This window comes from Tyto alba, unplaced genomic scaffold, assembly GCF_018691265.1.
Source record: "Tyto alba isolate M040663 unplaced genomic scaffold, T.alba_DEE_v4.0 Super-Scaffold_42, whole genome shotgun sequence".
Taxonomy (NCBI): Eukaryota; Metazoa; Chordata; class Aves; order Strigiformes; family Tytonidae; genus Tyto; species Tyto alba.
Window position 1 is genome coordinate 29,974,321 of NW_024881318.1, and position 26,000 is coordinate 30,000,320.

The window sequence follows — 26,000 nt, forward strand, 5'->3', positions numbered from 1 at the left end:
TCCATACAGTTTTATCAAATGTGCCTTGAACTGGAAACCCAGGCACGTTTTTTAGGACCCAATCTAGGAGTGTGACTAGCTCCAAAGTTGATATATTTCGGCACTGTTCTTTTAACAAGCACTGTAGAACATCTAAGTTCATTTGCTGTTTCTTTGTAAGTGAATTGCACATTCTGTTTGTTCCTGACTGCTCACTTTCTGTCCTGCAGGGAGGCGATGGCGTGCGTGTGAGACCTCTTCCCTCTGGTTCAGTCGGGCGATGTTGCCAGAGTGGGGGTTGGTACCCTCCTAGTCGTGCCCCATGTTGGGCACCGTTTGCAGCATATGAAGACATGGACCCGAGCTTGGATCTAAGCTGAATCGTTTATTGAAGCAAATAGTATGACTATATGCTTTCTGAAGAAGGAGAGGCCCCTTCTTTCCCCCAGTAGTGCCCTGTTCCCATGTAAACATAGAATGAAGATAAGAGTCCTTTGCAGCTGGCATCCCAAAGGTTTGAGCCAAGTCGTTAAGTTTTTAATGAGGTGTTTTTTGATCCCAGGACTACTGCAAAGTCTCACACCACCAATTCCTCAGCAGTCAACATGTTTTTCATCTTCCACACATCAGCATCATCATGAGTAGGATGCCTATGCATGTATGATTGAATGTTTTGGGTTGGAAGGGACCTCTGAAGATCATCTAGTCTAACGTCCCTGCTGTGGGCAGGGACACCTTCCACTAGATCAAAGCCCCATCCAACCTGGCCTTGAATACTTCTGGGGATGAGGCATTCACAGCCTCCCTGGGCAACCTATTCCAGTGCCTCACCACACTCATCTTGAACAATTTCTTCCTTATATCTGATCTCAACCTACCCTCTTTCAGTTCAAAATCATTACCCCTTGTCCTGTCACTGCAGGAGCTGGTAAAAAATCCCTCCCTGTCTCTTTCTTACACAAGTTAAGTATTGAAAGGCTGCAATAAGGTCTTCCCAGAGCCTTCTCTTCCCCAAGCTAAACAACCCCAACTGTCTCAGTCTTTCCTCACAGGAGAGGTGGTCCTGCCCCCTGATCACTTTTGTGGCCCTTCTCTGGCCCCACCCCAACAGGTCCATGTCTTTCTTGTGCTGAGGACTCCAGACCTGGACACGGCACTGCAGGTGGGATCTCACCAGTGCAGAGTAGAGGAGTGGAATCACCCCCCTTGACCGGCTGGCCACACGTCTCTTGGTGCAGCCCAGGACACAGTTGGCTTTCTGGGCTTTGAGCACACATTGCTGGCTCATTTCCAGCTTCTCATCCACCAGTACTCCCAAGTCCTCCTCCACAGGGCTGCTCTCAATCCCTTCATCCCCCAGCCTGTATGGATACCATGGGTTGCCCTGACACAAGTGCAGGACCTTGCACTTGGCCTTGTTCAACTTTATGAGGTTCGCATGGGCCCACTCCTCAAGCCTGTGAAGTGTTGTGTTTTCAAACATGCTTAGACAACATGAAAATACTTTCCAAATGCAACTTCAGCACTTTAACTAGTTACTGAGAGTTCTACTTTGGTTTGTGAGTCCTTTTTATTTAAGGGTTCTGCGCTGTAACTGCCTTTCCTGTTGTTTGGTTTTGTTTTGTTTGTTGTTGTTGGTTGTTTGTTTATTTATTATTGTTGTTTGTTTGCTTGTTTATTTTCCTGCAAGCTAGAAGCATCAACAAACCCAGATGAACACTGTGCATGGCAGAGCAGAGATACTGGTTTATAAACATGCATGAAATCTTTTTTGGTCATTCAAGATCTTTGTTGATGCTCTTAGCCATGAGGATAAACAGTTGCATTCACCAGTCTCATTTTTTTACCCTATAAGGTTGGAAGAAGTCGCTCATTTTCAAATGTTCTCAAGCACACAGAGTTTACAAGTGAAACTACCCAACCACAGAGCAAAATGATTCCCTTCCTACCTAGCATGTAAGTGTCCTTTACAAACCAAACTAGATGGTTTCTATTGGCTACCTAAAAATAAACCACTATCATGCAACAAAAGATCACAACATTGAAACAAATGTAATAGATCTAAAAAACTGTTCCCAAGCCTGTAACTACAGGAAGCACAGAGGTAATTTTTTCTACCAGCAAGAAGTGGAAGTTCATAGTTTTAAGATACTTTTGGAGTTTGCTGAAAACCAAAACCACCCCTAATATGATATTAAACAAAATTAGAATGTAGGTGAATATGTCTCATAAACATTTGTGGGATTTTAGCTTCACAAACTACATATACATATATTTTTACCACTCATGTACTTTGAAAGTGGCAAACACTTGAAAACTAAAATCGAGAGGGAAAGCGGTAATGCAGTACTTAGTTACGTCTGTTAAAGAACAGACACAAACCAACAAGAGATTGTGGTTATAAAGAGGTTTCTCACTGTCACACTCTGCAGAAGTATTAGGTTTCTTTTACTTGTGCTGGACTAAACACAGCTTTTATCCCTTGCTGTACCTCTTGACAGATTACTATGGCAAATCCTACATTAACCAAATTCCTACTTAATTTGATTTCCATTTTTCTTATACAGATCTATTACCTACACGTTAGTTTCTAAAACTGAATTCCTGGTATTTGGCTTTAATGCCCCTTTGTAGTAAAAGAATGCTACACAGAATGAAGTTAGCCATTGGTCTCTACACCACAGCAATTTTAGTAGATGTGGACACAATGTAAAATTTATAAAAAATACCCAGACTTCTCTGGGATAAAGAATATTTCAAAATCCTAAACATGTGCATGATAGCACATGTTAAGATGATTAATACAGTTTTTTTTAATTCAGTATATTTTCTGGAGAGACATTCAACATTGAATTATTGTGAAATAAAATTTCACAAATTCTTGTAAAATTAATTGTGAAAAATACCACATTTCTAACCAAGGTGCCTAGTGTATGGTAGGAACAACAAAAGAAAAGCTAGTTTTAGCTGCTGGGGCTTATCTCCCCTGACACATTGCATGAATCAATAGCTGTTTTTCAGTTGCTCACATTCCTAAAACCACACAGGCTGTTTTGAAGCAGAATATGTAAAAATGGAAAATAGACAGTTACAGTGCCCAAGATGCAAAATAATGTTAAGAACATTAACTTTACATATAATTCCAGAAATAATGCCAAACAGGGGGGAGTGGGGGGCTAGGTTGGGGGTTGGGGGTGTGAAACAAAAAGTCCAGGAAGTATTTTTCTTCAGGAAGTACTTGATAGATGGAGTGGCTCCGTAAGTAAGAATTCCACCTGATACAGTTCAAAATCCTAAAATGGGATTTCCTAAAACACTGCAATAAACTGAACTAACAGTGAAAAGGATTTGTCTGGAAAAAGTGACTTTATTTGAAAACCACTCAACAACTATTATGAAGAAGTTACTTTCCCCCTCTACATTAACCTATTTACATATACTATATATATATGTATTTATACATTTACAGAGTTATAATTTGAATTGTGCATTACTATAATGAATCCATAGAACCAGGCATTGTACAACAACTTGGTTTAAGGTTTTGCATTTCTTGGATATAATACAGGTTGGTTGTTTGTTTTGTCTGAAATTGTCTAAAAATTAAGCATATGTAAGACATGTTATCTCAGTGCATTGCTAGTTAATTTCCTGTAGACACTGTTATTCACATTAGTAGAGCATGTAGCCCTTCTACTAGTGGTAGACATTGACTGGCCACTGCTGTTACTACTGTTTGGATCAAAAGTCTTTTTACAGTTGAAGAGGCTGAAAAGTTGTCTCTGATACTGAGAAGAAGCGTAGTAGTAAATAAATGGGTCAATGCAACAGCTAACACTGCTGATACAAACACATAGTAGATAGGCAAAGTAGAGATACTCCAAGCTGTTATCATAAGAAAAACTGATATAATGAATTAGTAGGAGGACATTTGTTGGTCCAAAACAAATAACAAAAACAGAAAAAACAGCCACACACAAAAACAAAGCACGTGTCTTCTTATTTTGTTTTGCAACAATGGTCGAAGAACTAAGACATCGAATGATACACACGTAACAGACAGTGGAAATTACAAATGGGACTACAAAAAACACAGAAGAGAAGATGGAGAAGAAGTGGAGATAATAGCCATGAAGTTCATATTCTCTTAACACATCGTGGCAAGTAGTTATATTTAACTTGGGTATTTCCATCGTTTGCTCTCTGATTAAAAAAGGTATAACCCCAGATATTGCTACAAGCCATATGACGAAACAAATCAGCGAGGCACGTGTTAATGTACGCCATCCAAGAGACTGCATGGGATACACCACTGCTAAGAAGCGATCGAAGCTTATGCTTGTCATAAGCATTATTGAACAGTACATATTACAGTAGAAGGCAGCAGTGATGAAACGGCACATTTGAGGTCCAAAAATCCAGTCGTTTCCAGAAAAGTGATAAGCAATCTTAAAAGGAAGCACGCTTACAAACAGGACGTCTGCAAGAGCCAAATTCAGCATGTATATTACGGCTGGCTTTTCAATTTTCATTTTTTTCAGAAACACGAGTATTGCTGTAATATTCAGGGGGAGACTCAGCACAAGCACTAAAGTGTAAACTGAAGGAACAAAACGCGTCAGCCATGGACTGGTGAGGAACTGTGCTGTTTGCACGGACACTGTTCGTTGTTCACGTAGGAAGGATCCAGTCTCATTGGTGGCTCCTGATGCAGCGTCCAAGTCATTTTCAGTATCACCTTCAGCAGGTATAAGGTCATCTTGGTGACTTACAAAAGAGAGTACAAAACTTCTGATCTGTGGTGTGCTGCCATTGTATGGGGAGGCTGAAAAATAAGAAAGTATTAAGATTAATATGCAAATATTTACATGCTATAGGGAAGTGAAAACAGGAAAAAGGAAAGCTAAAATCATACTAGAAACACAAAATAATGTTAATTCCTGGTTCAAAGTGCAGACTGCCCACAGATGTTTGTACATCCCTTTTTATTTTAGCTCCTGTTACAAGGTTGGGTAAAATGTCCTTCTTTGTCTCCTAGCTCTTAGCTTGGAAGCTTTATATGGTAGGTACTCCATCTGTGCTTAAGGACCCAATCTCATCTATGTTCTCTTTGGGCTACTTTAACATAAATAAAACAGTAAATTTGCCACACTTGATCTGTCCTTGCTAGACTCTTCATACAGTTTGTAAGAAGTGAGGTGCTGGGATAAATACTAGTGTTCATTCACAAAATTCCCTTTAGAAGTCTCATCACCAAAATAACAGATCATTAAAGTGCAATTAAAACATGAAGTTACTGAAATATTTCTGTGTGCTCTGGAGACATCTTACTCAACCTTACAGCCCCCATCAAGAGAGATGGCAGAAGTCTGCATGCAGTTTTCAGGGCAGACTTGGATCAACCTTTTGCTTGTATCAGACAGGTAGCCGCAGATGACACTGAAACACTTCCCTAGTTCTACAATGGTACCCCACAGCGTGCACCACTGAGGACAGCATGTGCGCCCTTGGGGCACTTCTGAAACCTGCCAGTAGTGTTCCCTCTCCAGCAGGGTCTTCTGCAAGCATGGTTTGGTGTCTGTGACTGAGAGGAGAAGTGTCAGGACAGTGTATGTCTGCTTTTTGTATGTGGCTGTAATGAGTTAGGAATTTAGCGTTACAAAGTGTTGGATATGTGATAAGCGTTTATTTATGTAAAAAAAAAACACTCCAAACCCCAAACAAACAAAAAAACAAACCCAACCCCCCCCCCCCAAAAAAAAGAACCACCACTACACACACTTAGACATTATTTCAGAAATGTTTTTTGTATGGAGACTTATTTTGGAAGGATGTCGTTTTCAGCTTTGGCTTTATCTAGTTAAGTGTAGGATAATTTAAACATATTATGGGCAGACAGAAGTGAGAGAGTTACTACTTAAGTAATCGTTCATCTATTTAGCTGTGCAACTGATCCTTTGTTGAATCCTAGACAATTAAAGTTAAAATGATGGTGTGTTAGCTTAAATCAGTGAGCTGAACGTACACGGGCATGATTCACCCATCTAAGATGCAACTCATTAGAAGCAATTATTTGTTCTACAGTAATGATTTTTTTTTTTTTTTTTAATGCAGATGAGAACAAAAACATCTGAAGGAAGCAGATGGCAAAGAGAAGAGTGGCTGGAGCTTTAAGCATGCCATTACCTCACTTTGTGCCCAGGCTCTGTAAGAAAGGCCCTGCCCAGCTTGAATTTTGATGAAATTAAGGGGGGGGGGGGGGTGGGGATGGGCAGGATGAGAGGAGTGGTAGGGAAATTCGGGGATTTGTTAAAGATGCTGTGCTGTACGTATCATGCTGTGTCACAGCAGCATTCTGGGGGCAGAGGGGACAAAAGAGGGGAAGTGTTTCACATAACGGTTTTCATATGCAAAATGACTAGATTGCAACCTCTGCAGGCCAGAAAAAAAAGGATGCTGGATGAGAATTTCAGCCTAGGAGCTTGTTGCATAGACTGCGATGGGAAAAATTTAGTGCTTTTACTTAAACACGAATGCACAGAAGTATGTGAGATGTTTGTACAGAAGGGCACTAAACCAATTTATACAAGGGTCTATTCTGCTGTCTGAAAGAAAACACTAGCAAAAGGCAAAACTATAAATCCTTAATCTTTAACCTTACTTTGAAAGTTTAGTCCCAGCAGTTGGATGGCTCAGGGGGTCAGCTCCTAGTTCAGCAGTTCAGGTGCTACACAAGTTATATTTAACATCTCTAACTTCAGCCTGTGGCTGACATCAAATAGGTGATTTCCAGTAGTTAATGATCACTGCAATGGAAGTATGTCATAGCTGACACCACTGGTATTCATCTTCTTGGGGAGGATTGTAATTACACTTGAGTGAAAAAAAAAAAAATCCTTATGCCCAGAGTCTTGTCTCCATGGTAAAGACATCAGTAAAAGTGACGAAAAAATCTAGAACAGTGCCTCTAGTATCTCCAGTACATACAAGTTTTATGAATTCAAGTGTCTGAATGCTGTGAATATATATTTTTTTTCCACTGACATCTCTAAACCAGAACATTTCTGAAACAGAAGACAATGATGGTCCTAGTCCCTCAAGGTCTACATGTCCTTTGTCCTTCTTGGTTTCTCCACTGCTGAACAACAGTGTGGAGAACCAAAAGAAGAGGTGACATGATTTCATGTGAGGAAGGCGTGTTTTTGGGAGACACAAATACAAATGAACTTGATGAGAGTCAGGAACTCTATTGACAAGATAACCTCTGCATGATGTGCTAACTGAGGTGCTTCCAGCAAACTCTTTTCTCATCCCAGTATCCCTGAACTTCTAAGGGCTCTGTCTGCACTGCTTCACCTGAGCTAGCAGTGCTGCAGTGCCTCACTTTTTGAGGTCTATGGAGCAAACCGGCCAGAACCACTCACCTTGAGGTTAAGTCACGTAATGTGGAAACCCTCGGTGGTGACCTGACCCATTTCTCATTAGTGACACCTAACTTAGAATATTATGAAAATATGCTAAAGGCAAAAATTTATGATCGGGCCATTTACCTGTTACTGACTGCTGACCTTTGTCTTAATTATTGCTTTTAGTTACTTGAACATTGCTAATAATTTTAATTATACTCTGAATTCTTGGAGCTAAATTATTTACAAATTTCTTAGATGAAAGGATTTAGAGTCTGCATTACTCCATTATCAAATTTTTTTAAAAGTAGAATCCTATTACAATAATTCAGGACAAAAAAGCCTCATAAATAATTTTAGTTTAGTTAAATTTCTCAGGAATAATATTGTCACTTGGTGAAAACTAAGTGTTTTTTGTATGAGCAAAGACTACCTAAGTTCACAGTTGAACTCAACCTTTATGCTGTTAACAACACCTCCATGCTATGTCCTGTGCGCAGTCCATGTCTCCACCTTGAACTTAGATGACATGAGCTACTAATTGAAAGCCAGCTCTATGGAAAAATGCAGTGAGACCTCAAACTTGCTATTTTTTTTTTTTCCATTTGCTATTTTGATAATATAGAGAGTTGGAATTTAAACTTTCTTGATGAAATTCAGTTTAACTTAATTTAAAAGATTGAGAGCCACATATCAGTTCTTTTCCTTTAAAAAGCTGCTTGTATGTTTGTATGACGCATCATCTGTGTATTATTAGAAAAAACAATAGTGTACTTCCTGCTTTCTGAAACAGAAAGGAAGATAGTTATTGCCCTGACATTCTGTATTCCGTTTGTGTCAGTGTTTTCTTGAAAAAAAAAATGATAAGAGATTTATACACAGAAGGGAAGAGGACGAAATGATCAAAGGTTCAGAAGATCTTAATGAGCCTTGACAATAAACATAAAGGTCAGTAATGGGAAACAGGCATTACCTGTAAGCTGGGATAGTACAGGACAGCCAATACAGTAGCTCGACAGAAAAGATTTTAAAACTACTCTTACATAGCTACAGCTATACTGGAATCTGCAGTACCTGTAAAATATAAATAGGTATGAAAGAACAGGACTAAGAAATTAAGAACAAAGAAAGAGCAGGACAAAGCATTGAGGTTTTATCATTGTGATGTGCAGTCAGGACACTGAACAGTACACGTAGAGTCTTTGCTTCCAATGAGGACTCTGGAAGGCAAAAATTACGTAGAATCAGTACGACACTCAAATTGCCTAAAGTTTTCTTTTACTGCCTGTGGTCTTTGCACTGATTCTCCATCAATGATACAGAGAAATGATGGTGAATTTTCAGTAGGTTTGGGCTTGTTTCATTTTAACAATCTATATTGTGCTGTTTTCCATCAAGTACTACATATTGTTGATCTCACCATCAGCACATGCATAGTCTGCTTTCCCTGAAAGACACTGGGTTGTTTTTTTTTTTTGTTTGTTTGTTTTGTTTGTTTGTTTGTTTTGGGTTTTTTTTTTTTTTTTTTTTTTTTTGTTTGTTTGTTTTTTTTACACAGAGCTATTTTACAATTTCCTTTTATGTCTACTTTAGTATGCAAGGGGCTACTGCATGTACTGTTCTGTGAAAAAAAGTAGAGAGCAAAAACTCATAATGCCTTCAACCAATCTTACAAAGCACTCCTGAGCTCCCCAAAAAAATTTCTGTAGACGCATCAATATGGACATGATGTTACAAATTGGCAATGTTCATGTCCCAAGGGGTATTTTTTTGAGGTGGAAAACTAAAGAATAAGTTCCTACTCAAATCAATTAAATATTTTCCCTGTGTGCTGCTGGACAAGAGTTTTTGGGCATCACTGATGACAGCTGCACCCATACCGCTGGCAGTTAACAAAAAGTCAGTTTCTCTTATCTCCCCTTTGTATAATCCACAGCGATAAGCATCTAGAATCTAAATTACTCAGTGGCCCATACATTAGGTACTCACAGGCAGAATGTGAAGTGCATGCCAGACACGTTTATAAACAAGGTAAGACACAATCTTGTGGGACAGATGGCAATTATTTGTGTTAGTAAAAATAAACACCATATTGTCTTTAAAAAAAAAAAAATCTTCTTCAGCCCACATCTCTGTTTATATAGAACTTGTTACTGTATTACATGACTGATGTAGTAACAGTTTGAACACACTTTTCTAATGTATTCTTTTCTTGCAACCAGGTGTCTGCTCCTTTTTACTTTCCTTTCTCAATCTCTTTCACCACAGATGCTGGCTTCAAACAACGATAACATCTATCTACCTGGATATCAATGTCCCAACACGGAAAAGTCTGGACAGGTTCAGACCTCAGCCAGCCACCTCGGTAGCTCATGATCGGCTAATCTGCAAGTCCCTAGCACCAACCCACTGCCAAACTACTGCTTTTTCACCTGCCCGCAGGACCATCGCAGGTCAGTAACGAGGTATCCGTGGATACTGAAGGATCAAGGGAAAAGCAGGGGAGAAGCCACAGGTGCAAGGGCAGAGCAGATTTGGGGATACAGCAGTGCATGGGTGATGGGAATGAAGTACATTATGGTAGAAACAGGGAATGTTACCTAGGACAGTGGGGAAATTATATTATTACAGTGGGAGAGAGTACAAGGAGAGTAGAAGACATGTTCAGGTAGACAGGCTTTATTAGTTTTACTGTGCATGAAGTAATTTCTTTTGACTTTTTCTTTTCCTAGTGATGTAATACAGTAACTATTTCAAACATTATTTCCTAAGGAAGCAGCAAATAAATAGTACAATTTGGCATGCTCTGTAATGGAGATTATAATTGTAAAGGGCAGGAAAACGAGTTTGAATGTTTCCATAAACTGGAAGAATAGCACTCAACAGTGCAATCTTTTTTCTAGCAGTAACATGTATAGCTTGTCCTTTACAACCCCATCCCAGTGCCCTTTTTTTTTAAAAAAAATAAGGACTTTTTCCTTAGACTTCCAGTACAAACATGATTGTGATCTCTTCATTCCAACTTGTCCTTGTGCCAAAAAGTTGTTTAGCCAAAATTATTTGCCCTCTCTGATACATTCCTCCCAGCATAATTACAAGCACTAGTTCTGCCCCCTTTCAGCCTTCATTTTAGTAGTCAAAGTATTCCATGCTCTGAAATTTCCCCTTAGTTTTTCCTCTAAACAGCTTTTTCTGTATGTAGAGCTTGAACTGAATCTTCCCATCAGCCATTTCGTGGGGCTGTTATTTGTACAGCAGCACTGTGATCACTATGTGATTGAAAGAAATGTTAAACTCAGTTTTACAGAAACAAACAAACCAAAACCAAAAAACAAACGCCACGTTGTTAATCCCTAAATGCATAATCTTGCCTTTTGTACTGTTGTACCTCTACCAGAAACTGGGAGGTTACATGCATGCATGTCTTCTCTTACCTTCCTTTCCTCAGCATCTGCATTGTCAGAGAAGTTCTGAGCTAGGTGGATGCATGGTCTCACCGGTTATGTTGCTATTAGTGCTGTTTCTAATTGAATAACCATGAAGGTCATCTACCTGGGGTGGATATTCTGAACTATTTTGCCTTGACAGATCCTCCAAACTTTGAGCTACCTACAAATTCAGCTGGCCCTCTACTTTCGGAAGTTGTTAACGAACGGCAATGCCAGTTTTTTAAGGCAGTCTGCCAGCACGTCCTGCCAACCTGGTTGCTTCTTTCCATCGTAACCTGCTATTGCCCGGCTGCCTCCTTAGCCATGGGACAAGTGTTTACCGTTCTTCACCATCAGCAACCTCACCGGTGCCACTGCGTCTTTCTCAAATCTAGGTATTCAGATCTGTGACGTCTCCCTTGTTCAAAAGTAGTTCTCAAAAAATACCCGACGCTGCTTTACCCGGGCTAACACTGCGTTTCAGCCCGCCCTCTCGCCTCTGCTTCTGGGAACAAACCTAGACCTGCGTTTCAGGGCGCCGAAGAACCCCCGACCCGCAGCGCCTGTCCCAAGGGGGGAGGCTGACCCGCCTCGTCTCGGTTTCCCGCGGCTCCGGCCCGGCTGCCGGGGCACCGCGCCGGGGACGGGAGCGCTCGGTCCCGGCAGGGCGGGAGGGGGGGGGGTGTCCCTCCCCCGCGGTGCCCCGGCACCCCCCCAGCCGCCCCCCCCGCGGCGGGCAGGGCAGGGCAGGGCAGGGCAGGGCAGGGCAGGGCAGGGCAGGGGGGCGGCGACTCACCGAGGCGGGCGGCGGCGGCGGGCGGCGGGCAGCCGAGGACGGCCAGGGCGCAGAGCAGCGCGGGCAGCGCCCGCGGCCCCATGGCCGCCGCGCCGGGGGACGGGGAGCTCCCTCCGTCCGTCCGTCCGTCCTTCCAGCGCAAGGGGAGGCGAGTGCAGCCGAGGCGCGGCAGCGGGCAGCCGCCGGGAGGCTGGGGCAGAGCCGCCCCGGGGCCGCCGAGGCTTCCTCCGGCGGCAGGGGAGGCGGGGTGCCTTCCTGCTGAGCCCGCCGCCGGGGAGGGGAGGAGAGACGGGCCTCGGCGGCACCGGGAGGGGAGGGGAAAGGAAGGGAGGGGGGAGAGCCTGCCCCCCGCGCAGCGCGACCGGCCAGCCAGCAGGCACCGCGCCGCGGGAACGGCGGCGGAAAGCGCGGTCACCCGGCCGAGAAGGGGGCGGAGGGGTCGTGGGCTCGGGCAGGGCGAGAAGGCAGGAGGTGCCAGGGCAAAGGGTTATTCTCAGGGCGTTATGCGGAGCTAAATTTGCCAGACTTCGTTGGTGCAATCCACATTGCTAATGGCCCACAGGAGCGCAGTTACAAGGCCAGCTGAAGTATCTGCGTTCCTCATAGCTGAAAGAGCGTGCTAATGCAGAAGAGTTCCTTCATACGTACATCTGCACTGTGTAAAGGAGACAACATCAAAGCTTGCTTGTACTGCATGGGTTTAGTAAACTGACTGCTCTGCGAACACCGGACACCCTAGAAGTAATTAATTACCCAGCTTTGCAGCCCTCGTGTCTTTTCTTGCAAGACCCCGGGGAAGTGGTGCCACTCCTGAACTCCAGCAGCAGGTGCCTTGGGCAGCAAAGCTTGTTCTGTCTTTCAGAGCTGCTCACGAATCAAGAGCTAGTTGAACTGAAACCTATACAAAAGCTAGAGAGGACCATAATTTGGTAACTTTGCAGCTATTATTTAGGCTCTTTTATTTGAATATACTTACTGCACTGGTCGTTTGAGTGCTTTGGATTTCTCAGGGCTATAACAGTCAAAAGCTTTACAAGTGGACACGCTTTGGTTTGCTAGGGTGTGCTATCCCATCCTCAACTGTATATCCTTCTGTTTCCAGCAATACAGACAAAGTTTGGGTGGGGAGGGAAGCTCCGTTTTGAACTTGTTCCTGTGTATAAAGCGCCTTTATTACGGCCGAAGCACTGACCTTTGCTCTTAATTGAGAGTGAAAACCATGGAAAATAAACACTCCTGATGACAAGTACTGGTTCCCAGTACGTTCTGCATCTCTGCCGTGTTCTTCCCACAAACCTACTACTTGCTACATTACACCACTGTTAAGGCTGGCTGAAATTTGTGTGGGGCACAAGTTTTACGGCTGGCCAGCCTTTCTACAGCTCTGTCACCCCAAACACACTAGGAAACCCACATAAAACACCTTAATCATGAACTATTCTTAATCTGTTTAGAAAACACCTTAATCAGAGGGAATTTCTTTTCATCTGATTGGGAAGAGAAATTGAGGCTATTTGTCGGCATTCATGTGGTCTCACAACTCTATAAACATAGCAAAAAGTAACACTTAAAACTCGAAACCCAAACCAGAAGTGAACTAAATATCAGGGTTTGTGTGGGGTTTTTTTGTTGTGTTTGTGTTTTTTTTTTTTTTTTTTGTTTTTTTTTTTTTTTTTAATGTGTATTTGAAAATGTTACAATGGACCTCCCTAAAGCATACATTGCCAGTATTTGCATTTCTTAAGTTTCAGGAAGCCTTAACCAGTGGCCCAGTGCTTCAGGGATGAACCAGCCTACAGTTAGTGAAAGATACAAGGGGGGAACTCAGACTGTATCTGCAAGGAGTAACTTAGTTGCGGATATAAGGGACAGAACTGGGGCTATGTCCTTCCATCTTTGTAAATTAAATTACAAGAAACATAGTGAATAAAAAAAGCCCCCATGTTTGTTAAGTTTTCTGTCTGCATAGGGGAACAAAGTTTAATTCAGTTTTTGTATCCTGTAGTTACGCAAGTCAACTTGCTACTTTAGATAAACTGGTATAATGGAGGTGGAGAGTTGATGACTTCTAAAGCTATCAGTTACCATGTTATAATTCTACTTCTTGCACCTTTTTCAGAGCTTTTTTTTTTTGTGTGTTTTTGTTTTGTTCTGTTTTTGGTTGGGGTGTTTTTTTATTTTTTTGGCAGAAGCATGTTACAGAAAAAACTTCATTCCTGTTAAACACACTAGGTCTACCAAAAAAACCTACAACTATCTAGTATGATTGCTGCATTATTACAGTTTGGGGAAAGAGCAATCTTTCTAATACATAGATTACTGTGGTGCATGCCTGGGATGGGTAGTTACTGCTCAAAGCGCATAAGGTTAGAAGCATATCTCCACGGCAAAATCAGTCCTCCAGGAAGAGGGTTGTTTATCTAGTTATGAACTTTTTGGAATCAGATGTAGCTGTCACTCTGAATTTTCTGTTAGAGGGCAGTATGTTGTGTTGCTCCTTTATTTTCTTAAGAGACAGCCAAAGAAGCAGGTTTGCAGATAAACAAAGTGAAACAAAACAAACCTATTGCTTATGATGTTGTTTCTGTCTGCTTAGCCAAGGATGATGATGTCCTGCAATTTTGTGGATAGTTTTGGAGCTTCAGAGCCCCAGCAGAATGGATAAGTTCAAAAATAAACTAAGTTATCTGCCAAGCACTCTCAGTCAACTTTAAATACATACAGTAAAAAAATGCAAACTGTGGGGCTCTAACAGCCTAACCCAATTGGTTATTATAACTTCTTTTTGTGACCACCAGTTAAGGAAGACAAATTTGAGAGATAGGCAAGTCTTTCCTGGGAAGTTATGTTTTCTCCTATGGTGAAAAGTGATGCATAGCCTCTATTCAGCTGCACTGTCTTTTTATTCAGGTTTGGCACCAGCACTGCAAGTCTTTACACAAGACTGTTTCATGAATGAAACTGGTTTCATCAAGTCCTATCTAACTTTGAAGACCCTAAATTGCAGCTTAGAGGAGCCTCTAAAAAGCCTTTCTTCTTTGTTGTGTTTAGTAGCTGTCATCAGCATAAGAAGGCAGTGGGTGGACACAGAATTACTTTGCTCATTTGCATGGTACCTGGTACTACTGTTGATCTTATATTTAGGTGAGAATCACTGTGGTCAATCCTGTTTAGCAGGGTCCCTTGTTTGTTCAGTGACAAGGCCTTAAACTGAACTAGTTAATTAAGAAAAATGCTTCTAGATGAGTTTAAAGAAATTAAATGGAAATTACTCTTTGATGTGCACTAGAAGAACAGGAAGACTAAGAAATGTTTGGAAAAGGTGAGTGCTAGCACACAGACTGTACCCTTCATACGTGTTATTACCTAGACAGCAAATAAGCCTTCCTAAACCGAAAATAACTGAGGGACATGCTGTTCACATTAGAACTAAGCGGTCACTATATGTGTCAAGTGCATTACACAAAACAGCATATCCAAGAGTGACTTACTCCCACAAAAGCTGTGGGGTTTTAGTCTGTCTCACCTGCAGAACTCCAGGCTTTTGACACATTACCTCAAAGGTCTGGTCTTAGGATCAGTATCCCACCTGTGAAAGTTACCTGCTCAGGTAGAATTTGTGGAAAATGTGTAGGGATTAGTAAAATCTGTTACAAATAAAAAGGCAAACAAAAGATTGAGAGTTTAATTCATATTCAAATACAATTCACTTTTCTTGTTTAGAAGTAAAAGTGCTTCTTTCACCTTCCCATCCACCTGTTGTAAGTGAACCATGGTATTAATACTACAGCATTTATGTCATGTTGAAATGGCTCATACATAACTAGCTAGAAGGAGAATGGAAATACAGAGGATCTGTTTATCTTTTAATTATGGATATTAGCTGTTCTAAAGTAGTCAAGTGTTCAAACTTAATGCTGTGCATAAATAAATTTCTCTAGTAAGTGTAATCATTTTTTCAGCTAGTATATCATCACAGGTCAGCATACCAACTAAACTCATAGTTTATATATCTGCCACTGACTTTACACCGTTTTATTCCACCTTCAGAATTGATACTTGTTTAATATTTGCTTTTACAATGCATTCCAGAATGTCTCACTGTCCATCTTCTAGAATTTTTGCCATGAGGAAAGTGACAGAAGGAAATATTTCCCCTTGGTTTATGTATTTATCACATTACCTACTGTACACACTTTTGCTCTGTAGATATAATTGGTAGTTCATCAGCAAAATTATCATCACATTTGGTGGCATAAAGGCCATGAAGTCCTCACTGCTGAGCAACCTTCCCGAAGTGTACTCTGAGGACAATCAAGCTTAATTAAATACAATTTTATAAAAGCACTGAAAAGTTCTTTCACTACCATCTATATTGCTGCTTTAATGATTCTTTTAAATGAAATTTGGGAGCCAAGCCAGTTTAATTAGGTAATGTTTATTTTCCATAGAACAATCTCCAAAGAATATTAAACAAAACCAAGACAAAAAAACCCAAAACAAAACAAAAAACAAAACACAACCAAATCTAAATACTGATTTTATTGCATTTCTTACAAAAAGACAGGCACAATTTACTTATTCAAATACTTTAAAATGAACAACTGCTCACTATGCAGATTTCCCCAATACCACTCCAAAGGCTGTGAAAGTAGAAAATGTCGTTCTACACGAGGCAGTAGTGCATTTAGTAGGAATGAATCACAAAATATATTTTTGTACAATAAGACATTATTGTCACTTCGTAATTGCCTATAAAAATTTTTGAATTGCACAAAAAGTTTGCTTTACAGATGACAACTGCCAGAAAGTAGGCTCAGTATGTAACTAAATATTTGCCCAAACTTTCACTTTGAAACAAATTAGGATTTCTTTTGGTAAATATTTAAAATCTAATAAGAATTGTATTACATATCTGAGGTAATTTTAAAATGTTTTCATAGGAAGAAGTTTATATTTTCAACTAAACTCAATTTCTGCCTACCTTAGAATCCATACAACCACAATAACTGAGTATCCTAAATATTTTGATTTGAAAGTACCAACACTAATGAAATCTGGAATTGTTTAAATTAATATATTTTCTGTTTTTCTGCTTCATTATCAATGCTGAAAAGGCACTGTGTATATTCCTCTGAACATTTGGTGTTTTAGTTTTTGTTTGTTTTTTAAACTATGAAGAGTTGAATGACAAACTTCAAACAAATGTTTAAAAGCAAATAAAATACTGAATAGACTTCCCACTGATGGATGCAGTCTATGACATCTGAAGACATTTATTTCCCATAGAACTTCTTATTCAACAAGAATATGAGCAAATTCACGTTCACTTTAGCTTTATCGAACATTTTCATTACAGCCACACCTTCATACTGCATCTGAAGCAAATCCTGTAATCAGAAATAAAATAATTAGTCTCTGTTTGAATCCATACCTTACAGTAACAAGATGGGATCATTTTCATCATGTGATAACCACCTCAAATTCCAGGTCCTTCACAATTTGAACAATTACAAGCAGCTTTTGGACAGCTGTAGAAAATATTACATGTCCTCTAGATCTCAAATTGTAGACTGTCAGTAATAGCAAGCCAGAAGAAACACTGTTTTCTGTGTATTTTCATTTTCTCTTGGTATTTGCTGCTTGTTACTGAACTAATGTGGCATTTGGTTTCATGCAGTTGTCTTAATATAAACATTAACCCAAGTCCGTGCCCAGCATCCTACAGAAGTTACATTATGTGAGTTATTACTCACATGATCTGCTGCTCTGTGCTGATTGAATAGTTCGTGAATACAAATAAAAAAAGGATCTGAAATAGTTTCTCTTTAGAGAAAATGCAACTGTGACCATATAGCAAAGTAACAAAATTCAAACTCTACCTGGAAATGGAGCTGCACTTTTTCCATCTCAACCCCCAAAAATTTTGCTTTGATTTCAAAGTCGCCCACTTCTTCTCCAGGTGTGATATCAAACATGACATTCTTAAACCTCAAAACAAAAAAGAGAGTAATTGGTTATGTATGCTGTGCAGATGGATAAAAGTGTGCAGAAGATACAAGATTTTCACTACACTAACCTCAAAATGGCCAGATACAAAATTAATGTTAAACCACCACATCCATTCACCTTGCCATAGTGAGGAAGTATGGAAAACAAGGTGTTTACTCAGTTATATGAAAGTGATTGGTCAGTAAATGGAAGAAAATAACTGCTACAACTCAGAACAAGTGAGCCATTAGCAGTGAGTGCTGCTTGTACTGTTTCTAAGCTAATGCCAAAATAGGCTTGTTCAAATATTTTCCCAAGGTAAACATATAGCAAGGTACAAGGGAAAAAAGTGTGACAAGTTGGCCTTATCATTCTTCTGAATGTAAAAATCTGAGGTCATTTTAGGTGTGGTGCAGGAAATTGTGAAGATTTAATTTAACAAAAGCCAGGCCCCTTAAGCAGCTGTTGATTAGAAAATGCTCTGAATTGTTTTATACCACACTTACTGGCTGGTTTGAAGATCTTCAATGTCTAGGATGACACCTTTTTCATGCAGTCTTGCAGCAGTGTACTTTAATGAGGTCTGCTTCAGTTTTTTGCTTCCCTTCACCTCCTCTTTTCCATCTAGTTTAATTGACCTCCGTGAATTTCTGGGAAGAGAGCAAGAAAAATGGCTTTTTATTTATCTACCAGGTCTTTTATATTTCAGCTACTCCTATAGCCGTATTTAGCTTTCCTTCACTCTGACTCTTGAACTACTATTAATGAACAAAATTAACATTCAAAACAAATCTAAGAATTGGCGGGATTTTTAACACACAGTGAATAGTCTAAACATTTCGGCAAAGATTTTGAATCAAAGTTTTTTAGCACCTTGTTTAAACTCTGTGAAATGCAGCTCTGATCCAAGAGTCCACAATCATAGTTTTAAAATAGTGATTTGTAACCATACAGTGACATAGGTGTTAAATAAGATTAGCCATTAGAGTCAATTTCTGGATCAATGAGGTATGCACTGGGAAAGCTCCTGTTCATGTCAGTAAAATGTTTTCATTTTGATACTTCAGTGGCTTTGACAGCAGGGCTTGCTGTCAAGTAGCTGCATCATACCCGAAACATGAAATTCTTTAGACATTTATTTCCCCCTTCTCCATTCTAAAGACAAGACCCAATCCCTTTAATGAAGGAAGAAAATCAGTAATTACTTCCCAAAGATGCATGACTTCAAAGCATGCTAATGGATCTGCAAGGTAGCACCAATTAAATGTACTGAAAACACATAAATCTCAGACCTCTTTCTGTAAGGCAGCTTTAAATAAGTACAAGACTTTACTTTCCAGGTTTTGACTCAGGTCTCAGTGACAACTCCCATGGACTTTTTAATCTGTGCATTTTCAATCTGCTGGAATTAAAACTTTCAACTACAGATTAATATCTGCTCTCCCTCCTGATAAAACACCCTGAAATATTAAAAGAAAAGAAGACTCAACTCACTTTCTTGTTAAGTTGTCTAAACAAGTTTTTATGTAAGTGTTGTAATAATTAATTTGTTCTTCATAAAATGCTGTCTTGGAGTTAAGTGCATTCAAAGTCTGCTGGAGTTTCACCAATTCAGCTTTTCGATGATGTCTGTATCTTCTTTGATTCCGGATATCCTAAATAAATTTGTTAATGTAATTGATTTATTAATTTGATATTTTAAAAAGTCTCAGCTTACTACCATTCAAATCTGTAATTACACAACCTGGCTTAATTACTGGGAGAAAGCATGAATTGTCACAAACATGGTACCAGCAGTGAGTACTACATTTTACATGACTCTGCAGAAGACAACAATAACACTGTTACTCATGTATAAAAGTGGTGGTATCTTGAACTCTGCTATGGTCTCCAGGGCATGACAGACACAGAAGTCATAAGGAAGATGTTATCTTTATGCCATAAATGGAAGCTTTCTCACAGATAGTTTCTGGTGAGAGGCCTAAGAAAAGAGAGCTTGAGATTCTACTAAGAGCTAGCTACTGCTAAGCTAGAGCTTGGTTTGATGGCTGAGTTGAGGTAATGAAAAGTAAAATAAAAGCAAATTCCAGTCCTATAGCTCAACCCAGTCTTCAGATTGCCTTAATAGCTCAAAACAAAACATCTGGTCTTATGGGTAAGAAATAAATAAGAATAGGGTACATTCTACATTTGTGGAATGTTTCTGTCTCAAGTAGAAGCATATGCAGAGACCTGACCCAAGTAGGGCTTTAAACTGACACTTCAGAGTAGGTGCAACATGACATAATTAATGATATTAGAGACTTCGCTCACATGAGTAATTTATTCATTTATATATTCACATGTATTTGCAACTTAAAAAAATACATATTTACAGTATGTAAATCACTCATGTGAGCTATGAGTATTTTACTCATGAGTAATTAAAGACAATCCAATATTACTCATGAGTAATTCATGACAATCCAATACACTAAGAGTCTTACAGCCAGTACTGGGTGTGGACTTTGAACAGGATATGTCAATTTGTACACAACAGGCCTGGTGCTTTATCAGTCCCAGGATGGGCACCACATTGGCCCAGTATTCTCCCTGTGTCTTGGCCTGCCAGTGCAGATCAGTGTCAATACCAATCAGAGAATGTTCGGGATTTTTTTTAAAGTCTTATTAAACCTTACCAGGACTACATTAATTATTAATTGAAACACTGATGGGAAATTCTGATTCCTTTTAAAATATAAAAAGCTATTGAAACACATTGTACTGGAGAAGTTAAAACATCAATACCAAATCTGGATAATGAAGTTGTATGTTATTCAGTTCAGGTAGTTATGCATGAGAATACTGTTTTTCATTTATTTTGCCAGCAGACAAAGATGATTTGTTTCTTATGTGGGTACTTCAGTGATTTATCGCAGCATTTTCTGGAAAACATATACTGTATGTCTCTAATAGGTGAGATGACTAAAACCCATCAATCTACAGGGAAGCATGTTCCATTTACCTTAGCAATCTCATTTATAATTTCTTGGTACTTAGTTGCTGAAGACACTAGTCCTGCTTGTTCCAATGTGCGGAGATTTCTCTGAATTTTCCTTTTCTTTTGTTCTATTGGTAGCTGCCCATCTTCAAAAATGGATTGACTGTGTTTCATTTTCTCTGGAGTTTTGGAATCTAAGATGGCACGTTTTTCTACAACTTTCAAGTGCTCAGATTCCTGGGTAAAAAAAAAAAAAAAAAAAAATAATCCAGAACAGTTATTTACCAGATCATAACAACATTCAAGTACATTGAATTCTCAGAGGAAAAATCTAGGTGCAGGCTTTGTTTATATCCTCTTACCATATGGTCTAGAAGTGCTCCATTTACTGTGTCATCTTATATACGTTAAGTAACTGATCACAACACCTAGACAGGCATTTCAGCTAATCAAAACATGCCTAAAGTCAGCCAAACAACTCAATAACTTCACTTAGTTGTGGGAAGACTGCCCAGATTTCACAGGTGTTCTCTGCATATGCACACACTGAAGTAAGCTAAAATGTGTGCATTATTGAGATGCAGCTTTGTGTGTCAGTATTTACAGGGAAGTCTGCAACTAGGAATTCTTCCCACTCGATTCCCATACCAAGAATAGCCATAGTTCCCCAGGCAGATGTTTGCTTGTATTGCTTAAGAAAATAAACTGAGTGTCAGGGAACTTGAGTTAAGATACTGGAGTTCATGAGAAAAAAACCCAATCCAGTTGAAGGATTCACTTCAGGCTATTTGATTGTATTATAACATCAGAAAGAAAAGACCTGGTTTACAAAAAATGTAAAGAAAATATATTATTCTATTTTAGTTGTGCTAGCTGACAGAAAGACTTAATTTTTCATTTCCTCTGAATCTGTTACCAATTATACAGTAAAAAGAAAAGTCTCACGTTATGAAGAGTCTAAAACCAGCAACAAATATTTCATTGTTACAAAGCAGTGGAGAAAGCTGTCAGAGATCTCCTAAGGCTTTCAAATAGCTATCTTAAAATATATACTTTCTTCCCTATCGAGGCACAGTATAGCACTTACCTGTTGGGCAGTGGCTGGTGTTTCTAATATTTCTAAGAGTGTATCCCCTGGCTGTGTTCGTATCACATCCACAATAAGTCTTTTGGTCCTTTAAAAAAGGATATATTTATATTACGAAACAGTTGTCACTGGATCACTTGTGCATTTCATTTCTTCAACAGTAAAAGCAGCAAGTTCCCCCTTTATAATGGATACTTGGTAATGTTTATATTTCGTAGCTTTTTATGTTCTGGAGCTTCCATTAATAATGTTGGAACTTCCATTAATAATGTTGAACATCTGACTCCTACACAGGTCTGATTAGAGAAATGCATGCATATTTTTTCCCCTTTTGTTTTAGAAAACAGTAAACCAGCTAGCACAGTGAAACAGTTACTGTTAACATAACAAAAATTCAAGCAACAATTCACATGTGGATTTTTGTATGATCATGACAAAACAGACAAGAATGTAATCTTTGCAAAGCCTAAGGTATGCATGGTGTCATTAAGAGTCAAACTTAAAGAACAAAGTAGAAATGCACTCAAAATTGCTAAACTTCTGAAGAAATTTTTCATCCACAGCAGTGCATTTGTGCACACTACTTAAGGGCAGATACTTCTCTACTGAAAACAGTCAAGGAGCATTTCCTTGCTAAAAAAGGGAAGCTGCTACACCCTGATATGTAAGCCAGTTCTTTTTTTGGTAAGAATTTATCTAATTCCTGCTGTCTTTTCATCCATAATACTTCCAAGAACATCCTCCTACCGAATTCTGCTAATTTAGAGGACACACTTATGAATTAGATGTAACTAATTATTCTTAAACATGTACAGGAACTTGAAGATGCATCTTAGGTTTCCCATGAAAATGTCTAAATATGATCAAATGTCCTGTGATAAAAGCTCATGGCTTGGTTTAAGATGATAGTTTGCCTAGTTAAAGTTGGGGATTTTGTTGGTGTTTTCAGGATTAGAAGTTCTCATAAAAATTCAATTAAATAGAACAAAAGATTTACTCATATACAGGCAACATTAGCCAAAACTATTGAGTATTTGGGTATGATCCAAGCTTTCATGGAAGGGACAGCAAGATAGGAATGACTGACAGCACAGGCAGACCTGAAGCACCGCTCCTTCCAGCTTAGAAGGCAACCTGATAAACCTCTTGGAAACTAATTTGCTGATCCAGAGCTGCTGTTAATTGCACTGGGTGGTTCTAGTACATTCAACAGTTTCTGAAGGACTGCTGTTAAATGTATTTTTCCTTTACAAACTCCCTTGGAAACCCCTCAGTTTGACAGAAAAAACAAACCAAACCAAAACCCAGAAAGGTTGCCTAAAGTTGGTTCACTCAGTCTACATCAACAGATTGCTGGCTTCTCTGTCTGATAAAACATTAGTCAGTCTTTGGTGGCCACCACCACAGTGGGACATAACATACGTGGGGCAGCGTTATCGTTTTATGCACTGCCTTAGAAACAGGTGCTGATGTGGCCACTAAGACACGAGGCTTATTTCCACCTTCTCTCCCTTCAGCTTCCTCTCCCCACATACTGAGCCTGCTTGGCTCTGGTTTCCAGAAACACCCAACTTGGGGCTGGATGACTTCCCCCTCCCCCGCCTCTTGGCATGTGGTGACTGCACTCTCAAACCACAAGACTGGTCACCTAACGTAGAGTCCTCTAGACAAGGGTACCAGCATATTTTAGGGTTCTTCACAGAAGCTTTTACAGAGCCATTTAAAAAGAAAATATATCGCTATTTCTATGGAAGAAGCATGTCACTTGAAGAAAAACAATGAATATTCAGTGAATCAGCTGTGACTTGAATTTTAGCCACATGCCTAACATTCCACAGTTGCAGTAAAACATTTCTCTGTAGCTAAGGTAGGAAGGCTAAGCATCTGTATTTACACATCTTTTGTATAAAAGGTAGCGATAAGTATTTTAACTTTTGATATTACTGCAGTTTAACGCAATTTACTAATTATTCTTCTGCCAGATTATTTACTGAATTTCCTCAAAGTGATATTTCTTTAAAGCATTTACACAATAGAGAAGTTAAATTCTTTCATTAATTCTCATGCTATCTTTTCAACATATTTCCACACAATGTAGGATTGTAATAGAGCATAGTAACAGAGGAGAACAGCATCCCATTCTCCCTCTTGTTCAGGAAGCACCAGGATATTAAATAAACTAATCCTTATTCTGGACAGCTTGATATTACTTCAAAAGATAATAATTTGGTATTAAGTGTTTTTATAAAAATATTTTTGACTGTAAAGTAGCCTACATCCCGGGGTATCCCAGTGGCCATTTCTTAATTTGGTCACCAAATAGAATAAACATAGTTTTCTTTCTCTGGATAAAAGCATGCACTATTCCTGCTGAAGTGACAGTTGTATCCTGTCCAAACTCCTGACGGCAGTACATCAGGGAAGTGTTTTCTTTTAAGGGGGAGCAGAGTACAGTGTGATAGTGTCAGTCCCTTAAGGTTAGACAGCTTTTTATCTTTGCTTTCCCAAGGTTATGGTGTTTTAAAGCATAATGCTTTTACAACTTCATGGAAAAGAACTTACTAGGTTAGATAATGATCTAGTCATGCTCTAAAACACAAGTGGCAGTAGGTGTATCTTTCTGTAAGCTTTCTTGAAGAATTGACAGTTTCTCTGACTTTTGCAAAACTTTGAGTAGGATTGAACACTAATGGGCTTTTGAAAACTGAGTGCACTCAGCACCTCAACAATGCACGTGGGCAGGGCAGCAGGGTAGAAGCAACTTACTTAAAAAAAAAAAAAAACAACAAACAAAAACAAACCCAAAGAAAACACAGACAAAAAGCATCCCCAGAATATAGGCTTTTTGAACAAAACTTACTTAATCATTAGGCTTTTGAGATCCTGATCTTCACCTTCTCGTAACTCATATTTGCTTGTTAGAGACAGTGAGATCTCTGTTTTTGCAAGTTGATTCAGCGTGCTTTCCCTGTTGGGGTCATTGGGATCAACAGCTCCATCCCCTGTAAGGAAATATCTTTTACTTCAAGTTTGCCAACTTTCCCATGATTCCATGTGTTAAGTGAGCAAGAGCCCAGATAAACCACTGTAAATCATCAGAAATATTAAGTTTATTAAATATCCCACCAATTCCTACCATTTAGAAGCAGTCATTTTTTGGACATCAAACAATCAAAACCATAAGCTAACTACTTATAAGACCAGTTAGAATATTTGGAAACACCACCAATTCTTGCTTTTCAAACTGCTGATGTGCAAGAGACTCACACATCATCTTCTCAAAGAGTACAAACATTTTAACTTCCTTTGACCTAACGTGCAGTGATAGTGAAAAATGAAAGAGTAGCAGCTGTGTTAACAGGCTATTCACTTGGAAAATGGTATTATCCATGACATCCTAGCTACTTTCTAAACAGTTCACATGTAACTACAATTAAGGCAAATTAAATATTGGTCACATTTATTCCTTATCACTTTCTAATAAATTTGCATAGTTTTAAAAAACATTCATTTTTAAAAACACATTTCATAAGTGTCAAAATAAAAAATGGCTGTTTGAAGAATTCTCAGTGTATTTTTTTGTAATTTTCTAGCCAATGCTAAAAAATCTTAAGATCAGGTTATTAAAAATAATTAGTTTTCTATCTGCCATTTGAGAACAACTGGATCATTCTGCTGGAAACATTATTAATGTTTGGGTTTTGAATCACATCATTGATCTTTAGAATGAATACTGCAGTTAGAAGAACATTCAACTATAAGGAGCAATGTCACAAAAAATGTTCAGAAAATAATTCTATAGCAAATGAAAAAGCTGTCACTGTGAGAGAGATGAGAGTGTTTGAATCAAGCTCCAATTTAATTCTGCCCCTAGAGTGAAGTTAACCATAAAGACAAAGAACAGCATACCAAGGAAAGACTCTACATCAGGAACAGGTCCCAGCCCTTCCAGCAATTCATTCAGCAGGTCATTCGGTTCAGTGGCAATGGCGTCCTGGTGCTCTAATAGTAGCTATAAACAAATGTAAATGAAGCCATAATCCAAAAAAACCACCCCAACATTCTCAGTGTCTTTATACTTGTAAATAGATATGGAGATTAAATGCTGAAAACCACAGACCTAGTGTGATCAGGATTATGGAGGACCCAAGGTGGGGAAGCATGCTCAGTTCTGAACTGTGCATTTAGAATTGCTCTTGCTGTGCTCCTCCAGCAATCATCTCTGGAGTGCTGAACATCACAACTGAGCAGAAGTTTAAGACTTGCCTTTAAGACTAAGAAATCAGAGTAAAGGGTGATAATCCCAAGCAGAGCATTTCAGTGCTGCATCCTG

At 39.3% G+C, this 26,000-nt stretch overlaps 2 protein-coding genes across 5 annotated transcripts in view; both read right to left on the reverse strand.

Annotated features, from left to right (window-relative positions):
• Positions 1-3,326: 3,326 nt before the first annotated feature.
• On the reverse strand, positions 3,327-11,924 carry F2R (coagulation factor II thrombin receptor). Its single transcript, XM_042804909.1, has 2 exons — positions 11,610-11,924; positions 3,327-4,804 (listed from the first exon to the last, which is right to left on the reverse strand). The coding sequence occupies exons 1-2, from the start codon at positions 11,689-11,691 to the stop codon at positions 3,603-3,605; spliced, it is 1,284 nt and encodes a 427-aa protein (XP_042660843.1). The 5' UTR covers positions 11,692-11,924; the 3' UTR covers positions 3,327-3,602.
• A 4,212-nt stretch (positions 11,925-16,136) lies between these two features.
• Positions 16,137-26,000, reverse strand: part of IQGAP2 (IQ motif containing GTPase activating protein 2) — a 130,803-nt gene continuing 120,939 nt past the window's right edge. For all 4 annotated transcript variants that reach the window (XM_033009105.2, XM_033009104.2, XM_033009103.2 and 1 more), the window contains 8 exons: positions 25,577-25,679; positions 24,528-24,669; positions 21,668-21,755; positions 20,605-20,817; positions 19,095-19,255; positions 18,107-18,250; positions 17,492-17,600; positions 16,137-16,999 (listed from right to left, as the gene is read on the reverse strand). In XM_033009105.2, the coding sequence (XP_032864996.1) occupies positions 16,886-16,999; positions 17,492-17,600; positions 18,107-18,250; positions 19,095-19,255; positions 20,605-20,817; positions 21,668-21,755; positions 24,528-24,669; positions 25,577-25,679 (1,074 nt within the window). In that variant the 3' untranslated portion in view covers positions 16,137-16,885. The remainder of the gene's footprint in view (positions 17,000-17,491; positions 17,601-18,106; positions 18,251-19,094; positions 19,256-20,604; positions 20,818-21,667; positions 21,756-24,527; positions 24,670-25,576; positions 25,680-26,000) is intronic.

Excerpts from the sequence above, each read along its gene's own strand:
- F2R (XM_042804909.1), bottom strand. The coding sequence starts at position 11,691 with ATGGGGCCGCGGGCGCTGCCCGCGCTGCTCTGCGCCCTGGCCGTCCTC. Across the intron at positions 4,805-11,609 it reads CGCCGCCGCCGCCCGCCTCG|CCTCCCCATACAATGGCAGC; the intron begins GTGAGTCGCCGC and ends CTTATTTTTCAG.